The sequence below is a fragment of the Chrysochloris asiatica genome, unplaced genomic scaffold, assembly GCF_000296735.1.
Source record: "Chrysochloris asiatica unplaced genomic scaffold, ChrAsi1.0 scaffold00033, whole genome shotgun sequence".
Classification (NCBI taxonomy): Eukaryota; Metazoa; Chordata; class Mammalia; order Afrosoricida; family Chrysochloridae; genus Chrysochloris; species Chrysochloris asiatica.
In genome coordinates, this window is record NW_006408551.1 from 22,238,632 (window position 1) to 22,252,150 (window position 13,519).

General features: G+C 38.9%; 1 protein-coding gene across 1 annotated transcript in view; it reads left to right on the forward strand.

The window, feature by feature from the left end:
• The window catches only part of MYRFL (myelin regulatory factor-like), a 247,800-nt gene that overhangs the window by 149,330 nt on the left and 84,951 nt on the right, over positions 1 to 13,519 (forward strand). Inside the window, exons 12-13 of the mRNA XM_006859617.1 lie at positions 8,727 to 8,835; positions 9,906 to 10,015. Coding sequence (XP_006859679.1) covers positions 8,727 to 8,835; positions 9,906 to 10,015 — 219 coding nt within the window. The remainder of the gene's footprint in view (positions 1 to 8,726; positions 8,836 to 9,905; positions 10,016 to 13,519) is intronic.

A 13,519-nucleotide genomic window follows, 5' to 3' on the forward strand; every position in this document is an offset into this window, starting at 1 on the left:
ATAAAATTAAATGATTTTTAAATTCATTTATTATTATTTCATATCAATATATCCTTAACAGACCTGCCCAGACTTATTTAATGTATGTTCCTAGAAATCTTGTCTGCTCCTTCCATCATTTACTAGAGATAAACCAGGTGATAGTAAGATGAGGATGATAATGGTAGATGTGTAAACTTCATCTTCAACTTTCTCAGACCAGTTTTTGTAAAAAAAAGAACCATTCATACAAGTGTTAACCCTGGGTAGATATGATTGCCTGTAAAGGACAGGAAGCAATATACCATTCTTTAAGGATGCCTGGTAACCACAGCTGATTGGTTATGGATGAGCTGTTGCAAAATGTAGTGGTCAATCACATTGCCTCAAACACTGTAATTGGACTGAGCCTTGTTCTGACAAGGGCTCAGGTTAGCATTAGGGTTTGGTGTCTCCTCACTCAAGGCAACAACGACATGGGGTTTTGGGGATTAAGCACACTGGCGCACTGTACATAGAGCACTCTGGTGGAAAAGATCTCTCCTGCTCATCTGGATACATTTCCAAAAAACCCAAGAGATAAGGAAGATACGATTCAAAACTGTGAAACTGAAGCACAGGGAAAATGAGATTGGCTGAAGTGAAGAACAGTTGAATTTCCTCAGACAGAGGCAGCCTGCTTACCAATGGGACTTCAGTCTGGACAAGTGTATGCAGTTCTTACAACAGAAACTGAGCAAAATGAAGATGGAGATTATATGCTGAAAACCAAAACAACTTGAAGAATGTCAAAATCAATTTAAAAAAGAAGTTGAGAGTTGAATGTACCAATCAAATTCTGTGGTGAAGTGTGAAAAAAATGAAGTAAGTGAATTAAAAATAAAGCCAGAAGAGAAATCAGTTAAGATGAAATGTTCAACAATTATATTATTTTTCTCCCAACTTCATTAGTAGTGTGCTAAAAACAGAAGTAGACATGTTAAGTGCTCAAGATAGCTCTCCAAGGGCCTTAAGTCAAATGCAGAAGTTCCTCATTCAGTTCTAGGTAAGCAGGTGCCACTCCATCGCCTGTGATGCTAGACAGAAAAGCTGCGATGTGGACCATAACCATGAACAGATCTGGGAGATCACACTCCTGAGCAAATTGGAGTCCCACAGACTGGCATGCTTCCTCTGCAGGGCAGGTCTTGAGTTAATGATACAGAAACGTTGTGCATAAGGCAGCATGACTGTACTGGTCATTTGCATTCACGTCCAACACTGTTCCAAACTGCTCTGGGCAAGATCAACTGAAACATCCAAATTCAGTCCTAACTTCTTATTCAACACACACTGATGAGCAAGACTCTTTGTAGTGTTAAGTACTGGCCTGTGTGCAGTTCCCAGAGGTGGATCCAAAGAAATCAGCCCTTGCTGCAAGGGTTTTCTCTAGGTCAAGTATATTCATAAGGAACACGAAACACAGGCAGTTTATTTTTAGCCTTGGAAGTCTACATACCAGAAATAGAAATCAGAAGAGTATTTTCTTAAACATTATTATACACGTATAAGGTTATTTGAACTCCTGGTATGGTGCTGTGGGATCGGCACTGGACTTTGGACAAAAAGGTCAGCAGTTCGGACCAAAAGGCCAGTAGCTTGGAGGCCCCATACAGGGTCACTATGAGTAGAAATCAACTTGATGGCACTTACTAATACTAAGGTTATTTAGATCTCTAAGTCCACCCTCAAAAAGTTTATTTGACCAAAAATCTGTCATAAGTACAATGGTATTAGCATTATAAGGCCTAATTTCTATTCCTAGCAATAGGACTTTGTGAAAATGCATTTAAGGATTCAACTGAGACACCAGGGACCATTTCCTTCGCCTGGAGAGTCCAAGTGAGGGCCCTTCCTCTGTGTTCCATCCACAACAAAGGAACAAACACTTCTTCCACCTTGGGCTCTTGCAAGGGATCAAGCAGACTGGGCACAGACCAAAGGGATAATGAGAAGTGGGCAAAAGGCTATCAAAACCCAGGAATTGAGCGGACGTGTCCTATGTAGTGCAAGACTAGTCCAGGCTGGCTCCTGGTTGACCCCTTTCTTCAATTATGTTAGTTTCAGGGATTGTTATGCCAGTCTACTGCTTTCATTCATTAATTCCTTCTTTCCTACATCAAAGATTTTGTGTGGCAAACACATCAGACAATTTTCCGGGCACTGTGCAGGTCCTGAGATGACTGAGACTCACAGGCCTCACCCTAAGGGATGAAACTTTGATTAAACTTTAAGCTCCAAATAAGGAATTTTATTTGGCTCACTTGGTAGCTACTTGTTAAATATTTATCAAATTAATGAAGATGCTCACAGTGATAGATAATGTGCACTAGCCAATATAGAATTGCAAATGTTAGGTGCAAATGTCTATGTACAAGTTCCTTCATGAATATTCTGGAACACTTAACTGTGTTCCACAATCTTGTCCATAGTTTGTCACAATCCACACAATTGAAAGCCTTTGCATAGTCAGTCAATGAAGCACAGATAAACATCTTTCTGGTATTTTCTATGTTCAGCCAAGATCCATCTGACATCAGCAGTGATATCCCTCGTTCCATGTCCTCATCTGAATCTGGCTTGAATGATTGGAAGTTATCTGTAAATGTATGCTTGCAGCAGTTTTTAATTATATTTAGCAAAATTTAATTTGCATGTGATATTAGTGATATGTCCATTGGGTCACCTCTCCTTGGAATGTACACAAATATGGATTTCTTCCAGTAAGTTGGCCAGGTAGCTATCTTCTAAATTTCTTGGCATAGATGAGTGAGCACCTCCATGAATTCATCAGTTTGTTGAAAGATTTCAATTTGCATTCCATCAATTCCTTAGTCTCTTGGACTTCTTCCTTCAGAATCATTGGCTCTTGATCATATGCTATCTCTTGAAATGGTTGAACATTGACCATTTCTTTTAGGTACAGTGATGGTGTATTTCATCTTTTGATGGTTTCTGCATCATTCAATTTTTTGCCCATAGAATTCTTTAATATTGCAAGCTGAAGCTTGAATTTTTTCTTCAATTCCTTCATCCTGAGGAATGCTAAGCATGTTCTTCCCTTTCGGTTTTCTAACTCCAGGTCTTTGCACAATTCGTTATTATTTAACTTTGCCTTCTTGAGCTTACCTTTGCAGTTTTCTATTCCAGTTTTTTTTTTTTTTTTAACCTCTTCATTCCTTTCATTTGCTTTAGTATCTCTATGCTGGAGAGCAAGGTTCAGAGTCTCTTCTGACATCCATTTTGATCTTTTCCTTCTTTCTTGTATTCTTTTGCTTTCTTTTTGTTTGCTTTTCTAGATGTCATCCTACAACTCTTCTGGTCTATGGTCTTTAGTGTCTAATGCATCAAATATTTTTTCAGATGATCTCTAAATTCAGGTGGGATATGTTCAAGGTCATATTTTGGTTCTTGTGGACTTGTTTTGATTTTCTTCAGCTTCAACCTGAACTAGCATATGAGCAATCAATGGTCTGTTCCACAGTCTGCCCTTGGCCTTGTTTTGGCTAATTCAATGGAGCTTTTTCACCGTCTCTTTCACAGATGTAGTCAATTCGATATCTGTGTATTCCATCTGGTGAAGTCCTTGGGTATAGTTATCTTTCATGTTGTTTAAAAAAATTTTTTTTCAATGGATAAGTCAGTGGTCTTGCCAAATTCTATCATGTGATCACTAGCATTGTTTCTGTCTCCAAGGCCATATTTTCCAGCTACTGACCCTTCCTCTTTGTTTCCAATCTTTGCTTTACAATTGCCAGTAATTATCAATACATCTTGATTGCATGTTTGATCAATTTCAGACTGAGGAAATTGGTAGAATTCTTCAAATTCATCATCAGTGGCTTTAGTGGTTGCTGTGTAAATTAGAATAATAGTGGTATTAACTGGGCTTCCTTGTAGTCATATGGATATTATCCTATTACATACAGCATGGTACTTCAAGACAGACATTGATATGTTCTTTTTGATGATGACTGTGACACCATTCCTCTTTAATTTGTCATTCCCAGCATAGTGAACCTGTGACTGTCAGATTCAAAATGGTCAGTATCAGTCAATTTCAGCTCACCAAATGCCTAGAATATTGATGTTTATGCATTCCTGGTAGCGTAGTGGTTACGAATTGGGCTGCGAACTGCAGGGTCAGCAGTTCGAAACTACCAGCTGTTCCATGGGAGAAAGATGAGGCTTCCTGCTCCCGTAAAGATGTACAGCCTTGGAAACCCTGTACAGGGTTGATATGAGTTGGAATCGACTCATATCAGGTAGGAGAGTGGGGTGGGAGAGGTTTCAGATAAGTAAACTGCCATGTGTGTGGGGCCTGAAGTAAAAGGAGAACACCATCTTTAGGGAGTCTTCCTAGTGTGGCACTGTGGGATAAAGCACTATCCCGCAAGGTGGGTTTGAACCACAAGGACTCCATGGCACATAACAACAACATGCATTCATTTTCATTTTTGCTAACTTCCAATTTTCCAAGATTCATAGTTTGTACATCCTATGTTCCAATTATTACTGGATATTTACAGCTGTTTCTCCTTATTTTGAGTTGTGCCCATCAGCAAATGAAGGTCCCCAAAGCTTCACTCCATTTGTGTCATCATGGTCATCTCTACTGCGAGGAGGCAGCTCTTCCTCAGTCATATTTTGAGTGCCTTCCAACCTGAAAGGCTCATCTTCTGGCACTATATCTGACAATATTCTGTTATTCTTCATAATGTTTCAATATTCAACATTATGGTGCTATCTGACAAAGTTTTGCTGCTATTCATAAGGTTTTCAGTGACTGAATATTTGGAAGTAGTCCATCTCTTCTTCTTCTTCCTACTCTGTCTTTGTCTGCAAGCTCAGCTGGAACCTGTCCACCATGGGTAACCCTGCTAGTAGTTAAAATACTGGTTACATCATTTCCAGAATCACAGCAACATGAAAGCCACCTCAGTATGACAAACTGACAGATGAGTGGTGGTTCCTGGCTTTATTCTCAACTAAAGCAAGGCCACCCTACCCTACATCTTTCCCTGACTGCCTTCTATTTAAAAGTGATTAATTTCGCTAAGAAATGTTAGTTGAGAATCTACTTGTTTTTTTCTTGCTAACGTGCCATCATTCTCATACATTGTATATACTGTTGGTTTCGTTAAGTGCCAGTGAGTCGGTTCTGACTCACAGCGACCTGTACAGGGTTTCCTAGGAGCTGCTTGTGAATCAGAACCACTGACCTTGTAGTTCAAAGCTATCTTGTGGTCCGGTGCTTATGCTACAGTGCCACACCAGGGCTTTGTGTGTTCATGTACCCTGGTGTATGCTGTAGGGAAGACAATAATGGTGATGACCCAGTTAGTTGTCTGGTTGTCACTGTGAAGGGAAAGAACAGGTTCCATGAGCATATAAAGGAGGAAGGACCCCTTCTACTCTTGAAGGTCAACACATGCTTCTCTGAGGAAGGGATGTTCAAAATGGGAGAGAAGAAGGTAGGAGAGTGGGGTGGGAGAGGTTTCAGATAAGTAAACTGCCATGTGTGTGGGGCCTGAAGTAAAAGGAGAACACCATCTTTAGGGAGTCTTCCTAGTGTGGCACTGTGGGATAAAGCACTATCTCGCAAGGTGGGTTTGAACCACAAGGTCAGCAATTCAAACTCACTAGCCACTCCTTGGAAATCCTATACAGGGTTGCTATGAGTCAGAACTGACTTGATGGCACTTAAGAACAACAACAAAAAAATAAGGTGGAAGCCTGGATGGTGCAAATGGTTGAGTGCTCACCTACTAACTGAACAGTTGGAGGTGTGAATCTACCTAGAGGCTCCTCAGAAGAAAGACCTGGTGATCAACTTCCAAAAGATCACAGCCATTGAAAACACTATGGAGCAGTTAACTCTGACATAGATGGCAACTTTGTTTTTTTAGGAGAATTATCCTCTGTTCATAATTCCACCACCATTCTGCATTTCTCATAATTTAATCAGATTTGATGTGTCTGTCTTCCTGTCCAGACCACCAATTTTTATTTTTAGTTTCCCAGATTTTCTTAAATTGTAAGGATTCAGAATATCCCAATACTTTTTTTTTTTTTTTGATAGAAAACATGTACAGTTTCTTAGATACAAAATAGGAATTTTACAGTATATCTGGTGTAACAAGGAAGGGATGTTCCCAATATATTCTTCAAATGTAAAAGTACTACAAAACTCTTTCATGCATGTATACAAAGTCAAGAGAGTTGTCCATGTTTCTAAATTTAACATCTTGGTTACAAGTGAAAAAAATGCCCAAACCCATTTTTTGAATGAAAATACATTAGTTACTCCTATTCAAGTAAATGAAATCAAAATAATATTTCAAGTTTCCAAAATAGAATGTATATAACAATGATGAGGATGTTTGTAATATGTTCTTTGCCTAAGAAAACTCAAATAGCATGAATTTTAAGTTGTCCAGGCTTACAAAGTATCTTGCATGTAACAAACATGTGAACACTCCCAACACATTCTTTGAATGAATTCACAAAATGAAGTTTCTCGCATTCAAGTACATGATGTCAAAACAAGCTACAAATTTTAACGGCAATTGTTTCTGAATCTCCAGCACTCCGTGTAGTGTGTGGAATGCCAGCATTCAGTGTAGTGTGTGAAATGTTGAAGGAATAATTAGTGAGTTTTTAGTTGAATAAAACAGTAAGTAAATGAATAAAACCAAGCTTTGATAACCTTTGACTGAAGTGAGCTCAAAATTATACATATCAGCAAGCACATCTGAAGTAAGAACTATTCTAGTTAGCCAGTTAAATGCAAAGCCAGTCTTTCACAACCTGCCAAACTGAGGAAAGACTGAAAGTCCTTAAGAACCTTGGAGGAGTTCTCCCACCCTTCTCATACACAGTGTCGAGGGAGGAGTTGGGGGACAAAACATGGTTGTTGTTGTTGTTTTTTAAGCATGTTTGGTTGCTCTAAGATATGGGTGGATGTCCAGGTAGGTATTCATAATTGCCAAGAGACCAGCATTATTATTCAGATACATTCAAGAAGAAAAGTTGGGGGTCCACACAGGGCTGCTAACTTATTCCTTGTCAAATCATGTCATTTACAAATTCATCTATTACTATCATTTCATAAAAATAATTTTTAAAATCCTCAAACTCAAAGGAGAATCCTTTGAATAAAACATTTAGCTTTATAAAAAATTCAGTACATTGTTTTGTTTTGATCATTTTGCTGTCACTCCATGAAATGCTTTTGAGGAATCTACACTGACAGTGGGGAATGCCTTTAACAGCCCACAAGAGCAGGAAGATCAGAAGACGACACAATTACTGATTGGTATGGTCTGGGGAGGAAGTCTTTATAAGAGGAGGAGGTCTGAGTTCTGAAGAACCAGCTGCTGAAAAATCCTGGCTGGCAATCTGTCATCTTGGAATGTGCAGAAGCAACTCAAAAGCATTGTATTTTCAGTTTGCAAGTATAAATGTTACCTATGAACCTGTGTAAACAGTCCTAGTGACATAGTGGGTTACAAGTTGTACTACTTGGTATGCAAGGTGAGCAATTCAAATCTACCAGTGCTCTGCAGGAGAAAGATTTGGCTTTTTGTTCCAATAAAGATTGACAACCTCAGAAACCCTACACAGGGTCATTTTGAGTAGGAACTGATTTGACAGCATTCAACCAACACCACTACCATGAACCTGCATGCTCATTTGGAAATAATACCTTGCAGTCTTGAAGAGCAATTGTTTCTCTCCAAAGTGAGCATCTTCCATTCTCAGGCAGAGGATTCCCTTCTCAGAGGAGAGAAGTGAGTCATGGAGCTTTTTCATTTTTTATTTAAGGTTTTTATTGTGGATTGAGTAAAAGTTTGCAGGGCAGATCATCAGTTTTACATTTAACAAATCATACACATTGTTTCATTACAATGATTATAATCCCCTCCATGTACCATCACTTACCAGTGTTTCTCTACACTCAGGCATATATAATAATTTACACCACCAAGGGCACATTCTGCAAGTCTGCCTCCTGGACACTATCTCTTAGTCCCTCTCTTCCTATGAATCTAGAGTCCTCAGCTGCTCCCTCTCTCCATGTCCCCATCTCTGCCTCCATCTCTGGTGTTGCTGCTCTTCTGGATAAGGTCCTGCATACCACTTGTGCTCTTCTCCCTTGATGATCCTAGGGTCCTTTGTTTCTGGACTGTAAGAGTAACCACTCCCCTGTTTTTGTTACAAAACGTCTACCTTTACAACTGTGCGAGTCACAATTAGTCATGATAACTATTACTATTGAATCATAAGAATCTTATCCCCATCTCTTTTAACCAGACTTATCTAGACAAGATGAAAACTATTCAGTGGGGACTCTTTCTTTGCCCACACACTTTTAAACTAAGCTCCCCTTGAAACCTTGTAAGCCAGTCACTTTGTGCCTTTATCGCCCCCTCATTTTAGGTAGCCAGAGTAATGAAGCTTTTGTCTGGTAGTTTGGACACAAAAACACTGGCTCAGAGTTTTAATCAGTGGATGAAACTCACTGATGTGAACCTTGAAACTAAGACTGCCCCAGGAGAAAAAATTAATTTATCTTATAATAGTTTAATAAGAAAAAAAGGATGATCCTATTGTCAACATTCCTAAGCTGTCTAGGTCAACTGTGAGCACTGATTTGATTAGCAAGTATCTACACCTATGAAATTTGCTCCTCTTTAATTAAATAGGTAGACACAAATGAACAGCTGAGAAGAATCGCCCAAATGAGGATTGTTGAATACGACTACAAACCAGAATTTGCATCTGTAATGGGAATAAACACTGCCCATCAAACAGGTAAATAAACAAATTTCCCTTTTGATGTTGTATTGTTAACTGTTGAAATTTTAATTCCTTCTTCATTTTGAAGTAATGTGCCATGTGTGGCATTTGACAATATCCCAGTGTTCTAAATTTTCCTTTTTGAAACCCAAAAGTTAAGGTATTTCTGGGTCATCTTTCCTCAACACCCCACCTCTATTCCCTCATCCCAAGGTACTTGTGTAATGTTAGACTATGTTGCTGCTTTTCACTTTTGTTCCTGGGAAGATTGAAAACAAGCCGGAGGAGCTCCTGGTATGAAGAGAGAAAGTAAGAAGGGCAGATGGCCCTAGATCAGAGAACGGGTAGGCAAAGTGGCGTTTGTACTACAATCCAGGAGTTCACGAGAAGGAAGGAATATGCAGGAGCACAAATCTCCTATAGAAAAAGAAAGGAGCCTAAGCTAACACCCCGTCCCTATTTCTATGTTGTTTTTAGTTGCCTTCCAGTGACTTTTGACCCATGATGACCCCATGCATGCAGAGTAGAACTGTTTCTTATGGTTTTCAAGGCTGTGACTATTTGGAAACATCTCTAGGACTGTCTTCTGAGAAACCTTTGGGTGGATTCGAACCCCAGTCTTTCAGCTATTAGTACTTAACCTTTTGCATGACTCTGGGACCTATGTGTAGGGATTTTAATATATTGACTAGTCCCTTGGCTTATGATATACCTCTCAAGTGAACTGATAGCTTATCAGATATAGGAGAGAAACTAAAGAGTTTCTCCTAACGAAGATGAATTTCTGAAAAGCGGAAGGAAATTTCTCAACTTTAGCCACTCAGTTCTTCCAATAAGAAGACTAAAAGAAAAGGGGAGAAAGGCACCCTGATTTTAATCTTAAACTGGTTCTTGTATGAAAATTTCTTTTTTCCATAAATGTTTTGCAGATCAAAGTAAAAGCTAAGAATGATAAGCATCTATTTTCATTTATTTCCAATGATGTCATGAGGGACTGTCAGTATTCTATTCTAAATGTAGGCCTTAGAGGAATTTTTTGGAAAGGTCTTTTCCTGATTAAACTTGTTGGAGTGTTTTGTATGTAGGAATGATTGCCCAGGAGGTGCAAGAGATCCTGCCCAGAGCTGTGAGAGAGGTTGGTGAAGTCACCTGTGAAAATGGAGAAAAGTTGGAGAACTTCCTCATGGTTGATAAGGTAACTACTGAATTAATATCTTCTGCTTTAGCTGTAACCCACAGATAGCTCCTGGCTAAAACATCTGACTAAGAAATGGGACATTCAAAAGAACTCTTCACTGAACTGTGGAGTAAATTGGTATCCATTATCCTACACTTGTCATATAAAAGAAACCCTATAAAAGAATAAGAAAAGGGAATAGGCAAAAATAAAAATTAGAGTTCAGTGACTCCTCATTGTTGGAAGACAGCTGGCCCTGGGAAAACTCACATAGGTGAATGCCTTTAAAACAGGAACCAAATCATTCTTGATAATGACAATAAGTTTTTATTAGACTTCTATCTTCAAAAATGGCAATAATGAAATAAAACTTAAAAATTTTATTTTATAGAATGCAGTTTAAGTTGTAATTTTAAAAATCAGCTGCTTCTTAGAATAAGTAAGACTTAAAGGAAACGTTGGTATTTTTTCTTTTATTTTTTCCGTTTAAGTCTTTTGACAAAATTGTACACTTGACTTTCACAGCACTATCATAAAGTGGGTCATTTTTTCAAAGATATTCTTGGGCCTCATCATTTTTCCCCCCAAGGGGCTTTCTTAATTCTCTGACTTTCAAATCTTTCTCTTTTGAAGGAATGCCATCACCCTTGTAGATTTGCTTTCCTTCACTTATTAATGTATGGAGAGAGAAAGTAAGAAGGGCAGATGGCCTTGCTGGCAGATGCTGCCAATTCTTTGCTTGCTGATGCTGGGCATGTGATTTGAGTAGTTCCCTAATATTACTTCTACCAATTAGGTGAAATCCTGTATCTTTTGCAATATTTGAACACAACCCCCAACACCCCCACCCCAATGTTGATTTGCCTTACATTGCATATAATATTTGATGCAGGAAGGAGAGAGAGAACTGACATAGGTATTTTGCGTTAAGTGGGAAGAGATGTTAGTGTGGAGATTAATTTATAATTTGTCAATTCATGAGGTCAGTGCTTCTCAAACTTTAAAGTGCACACTAATCACTGAGAGCTTATTATAATGTCGATTCTGATTTGGTAAGCTATAGTGAAACTCAAGATTCTGTGTTTTTAGCCAGTCTCCTGATGAGACCAATATTTCCAGTCCTATTAGCCAGCAAGCTGCTCTTGAAGAAACAAAGCAGAAGGTACATTTTCATGCGGGGCAGATACTTAGATAACTGAATCTGGAAGGACTGTTTAGCCAGGACCAGCTGAGTGGCTGAAGTTGGGACATTTCCTTTCATTTTTCAAGAATACATCTTTTTTAGAAGAAGCTCTTTAGCTTCTATTCTAGGTCTAAGTTATCAGTTCACTTGAGAGTTATATCATGAGAATTTAAAAAAAAAATTAATTGAAATGTTCCAATAATTTACTCAAAAAGAAAATAAGGCACATTCAGAGCTATCCATATGATAAAGTCAGCCTTACTCTAGAATTTTCACACAATTTCTGGAATGAGGAGAAAGGAAGTAGTCAGAGCCATCAGTCTCAGCATTGCCAAGGTGGGAACTCTTGGAGTCACTCATCTGGAAGCACATGTATCATTTCTGGCTGTGGCCTTCCTCCAGAACACTTGGGAAGCAGATTTCAGTGTGTGCTGTGTAGGTAACCTCTGCCCAAGACCTTACAACTGTCACTGTTCAGCATAACAATTAGTTCTCTGTGGCACTGTAGGATAAGCCCTGGACCACATATGCGTTCGAGTCACAAGGTTGGCTGTTCAAACTCACCAGTTGCTCCTTGGAAATCTTACACAGAGTTGCTATGAATTGTAACTGACTTCACGACACTTAATAATGAATAACAACATCCTCCCAGTAGCGTCCTTGGGTGGTACCAATGGTTAATGTGCTCACTTGCTAACCAAAAGGTTTTAATCCACCTTGGAAGAAATGTTGGGTGGTCTACTTCAGAAAAATCAGCCATTGAAAGGTCTGTAAAGCACAATGCTACTCTGATACATATAAGGTCATTATGAGTTAGAATTGATTTAATGGCAACTGGTAACCCCCTAGTGTCTCCTCATTGCCCAGTTGAATTGAGTGAGGACTGACAGGATCATTAGGAACAGTCATTTCAGGGCCATATCCTTTTCTCTCCAAGCTTATTTCAAGCAAGGCAAGGCCAGAGCTCTGGGAAAGTCGGGGGGAAGAATCCCTGTTCCATCATCAACTGATGAGAAAACCATGCCAAGGAAACATTCAGTTTTTAAAGCAGTAAAAGTCACAGCAGTCCAGAATGGAAAATGTGTGATTCTCTTAGTAACAGGACCTTGTAGTGATACAGTCTCTAGAGGTGTCACCAAGGCCACACTCATTTACAGAATGGGTAACAGCAAGAGCAGGCAGCCATCTCTCCACTCTGAAGCCTAATTTTCTTCTGTGGCTTGTTTCTGAGGATAGGCTTCAATTGCTAGTTTAATCTTTCACACTGTGAGAGATTTCACCTCTAAATTATGAATACTTCACACTTCAACAAGAATCTTCTTTTTCTTTCTCATTAAGAACACAGAGAAGGTGGTTACTGTTATCCCGTGCTCCCTGTACTTGTAAAATAAAATGCACATAGAGACTCTTGCTTTCTTGTCTGCTGGGCAGTGTTGTGGTTTTGATTACTACTCCAGTGATGCTGTGCTTTAGGGAAATTTTCTAGGTCTTTCCAGGCTTTGCTAAGATGAGTTCCAGTCTTCCTTTTTCATCTTTACCATAAGTGTTTTAACTCAAAACACTTTGTCTATTATTTCACTTTCTTAAGGTTCTTAGAAGGCTTTCCAGTTCTTATGCAAAATATACTTGGTAGTTCAGAAAGGAAATTTCAGGAATAGCATCACACAACCAAGCCAAAGACTACCTATCTTGGTGATTTGGTCAGATTATGTAACTTCTCTTGGTTTCAATTGCTTTATTTGTCAAAAGTGGTGAGCAACTAGATCATCTCAAATATTAGTTTATTTCGCAATAAATAAGACTTTCTTAGAGGGCCCTGTCTCCTAAAATAAAGATCAAACTGACTTTCCAGGACTACATGTAATTCCTGTGGCAATTGCCTTGATTATTTCTGAGAAATGACGATGCAGAACAACAGTACAATAATGTATCTACAGAAATCCCTAGATGAAAACTAATTTTGGGATTCCATGAAAACAGTGATTTTGGAAAATAAAGTGTTGTAATTTGAAAGCTGAGAGAATTTAAAAGACATCTAGTCCACCTATCCCCTTTAACAGATGAAGACACTGAAGCCCAGAACAAACCTGAGTCTCTTAATCATCTCATTAGGGAATGCAGCTTCTCATCTTTAATACCTGGATCATAGTATATTATGTTGTTGTTAGGTGCTATTGAGTCAGTTCCAACTCACAGTGACCCTATTCACAACAGAACAAAATGCTGCCCAGTCCTGAGGCAGCGTCACAATTTTTGTTATGCTTGAACCCATTGCTGCGGTCACTGTGCCAATCCATCTGGCTTGGGCTCGTCCTCTTTATCACTGACTCTGTACTATG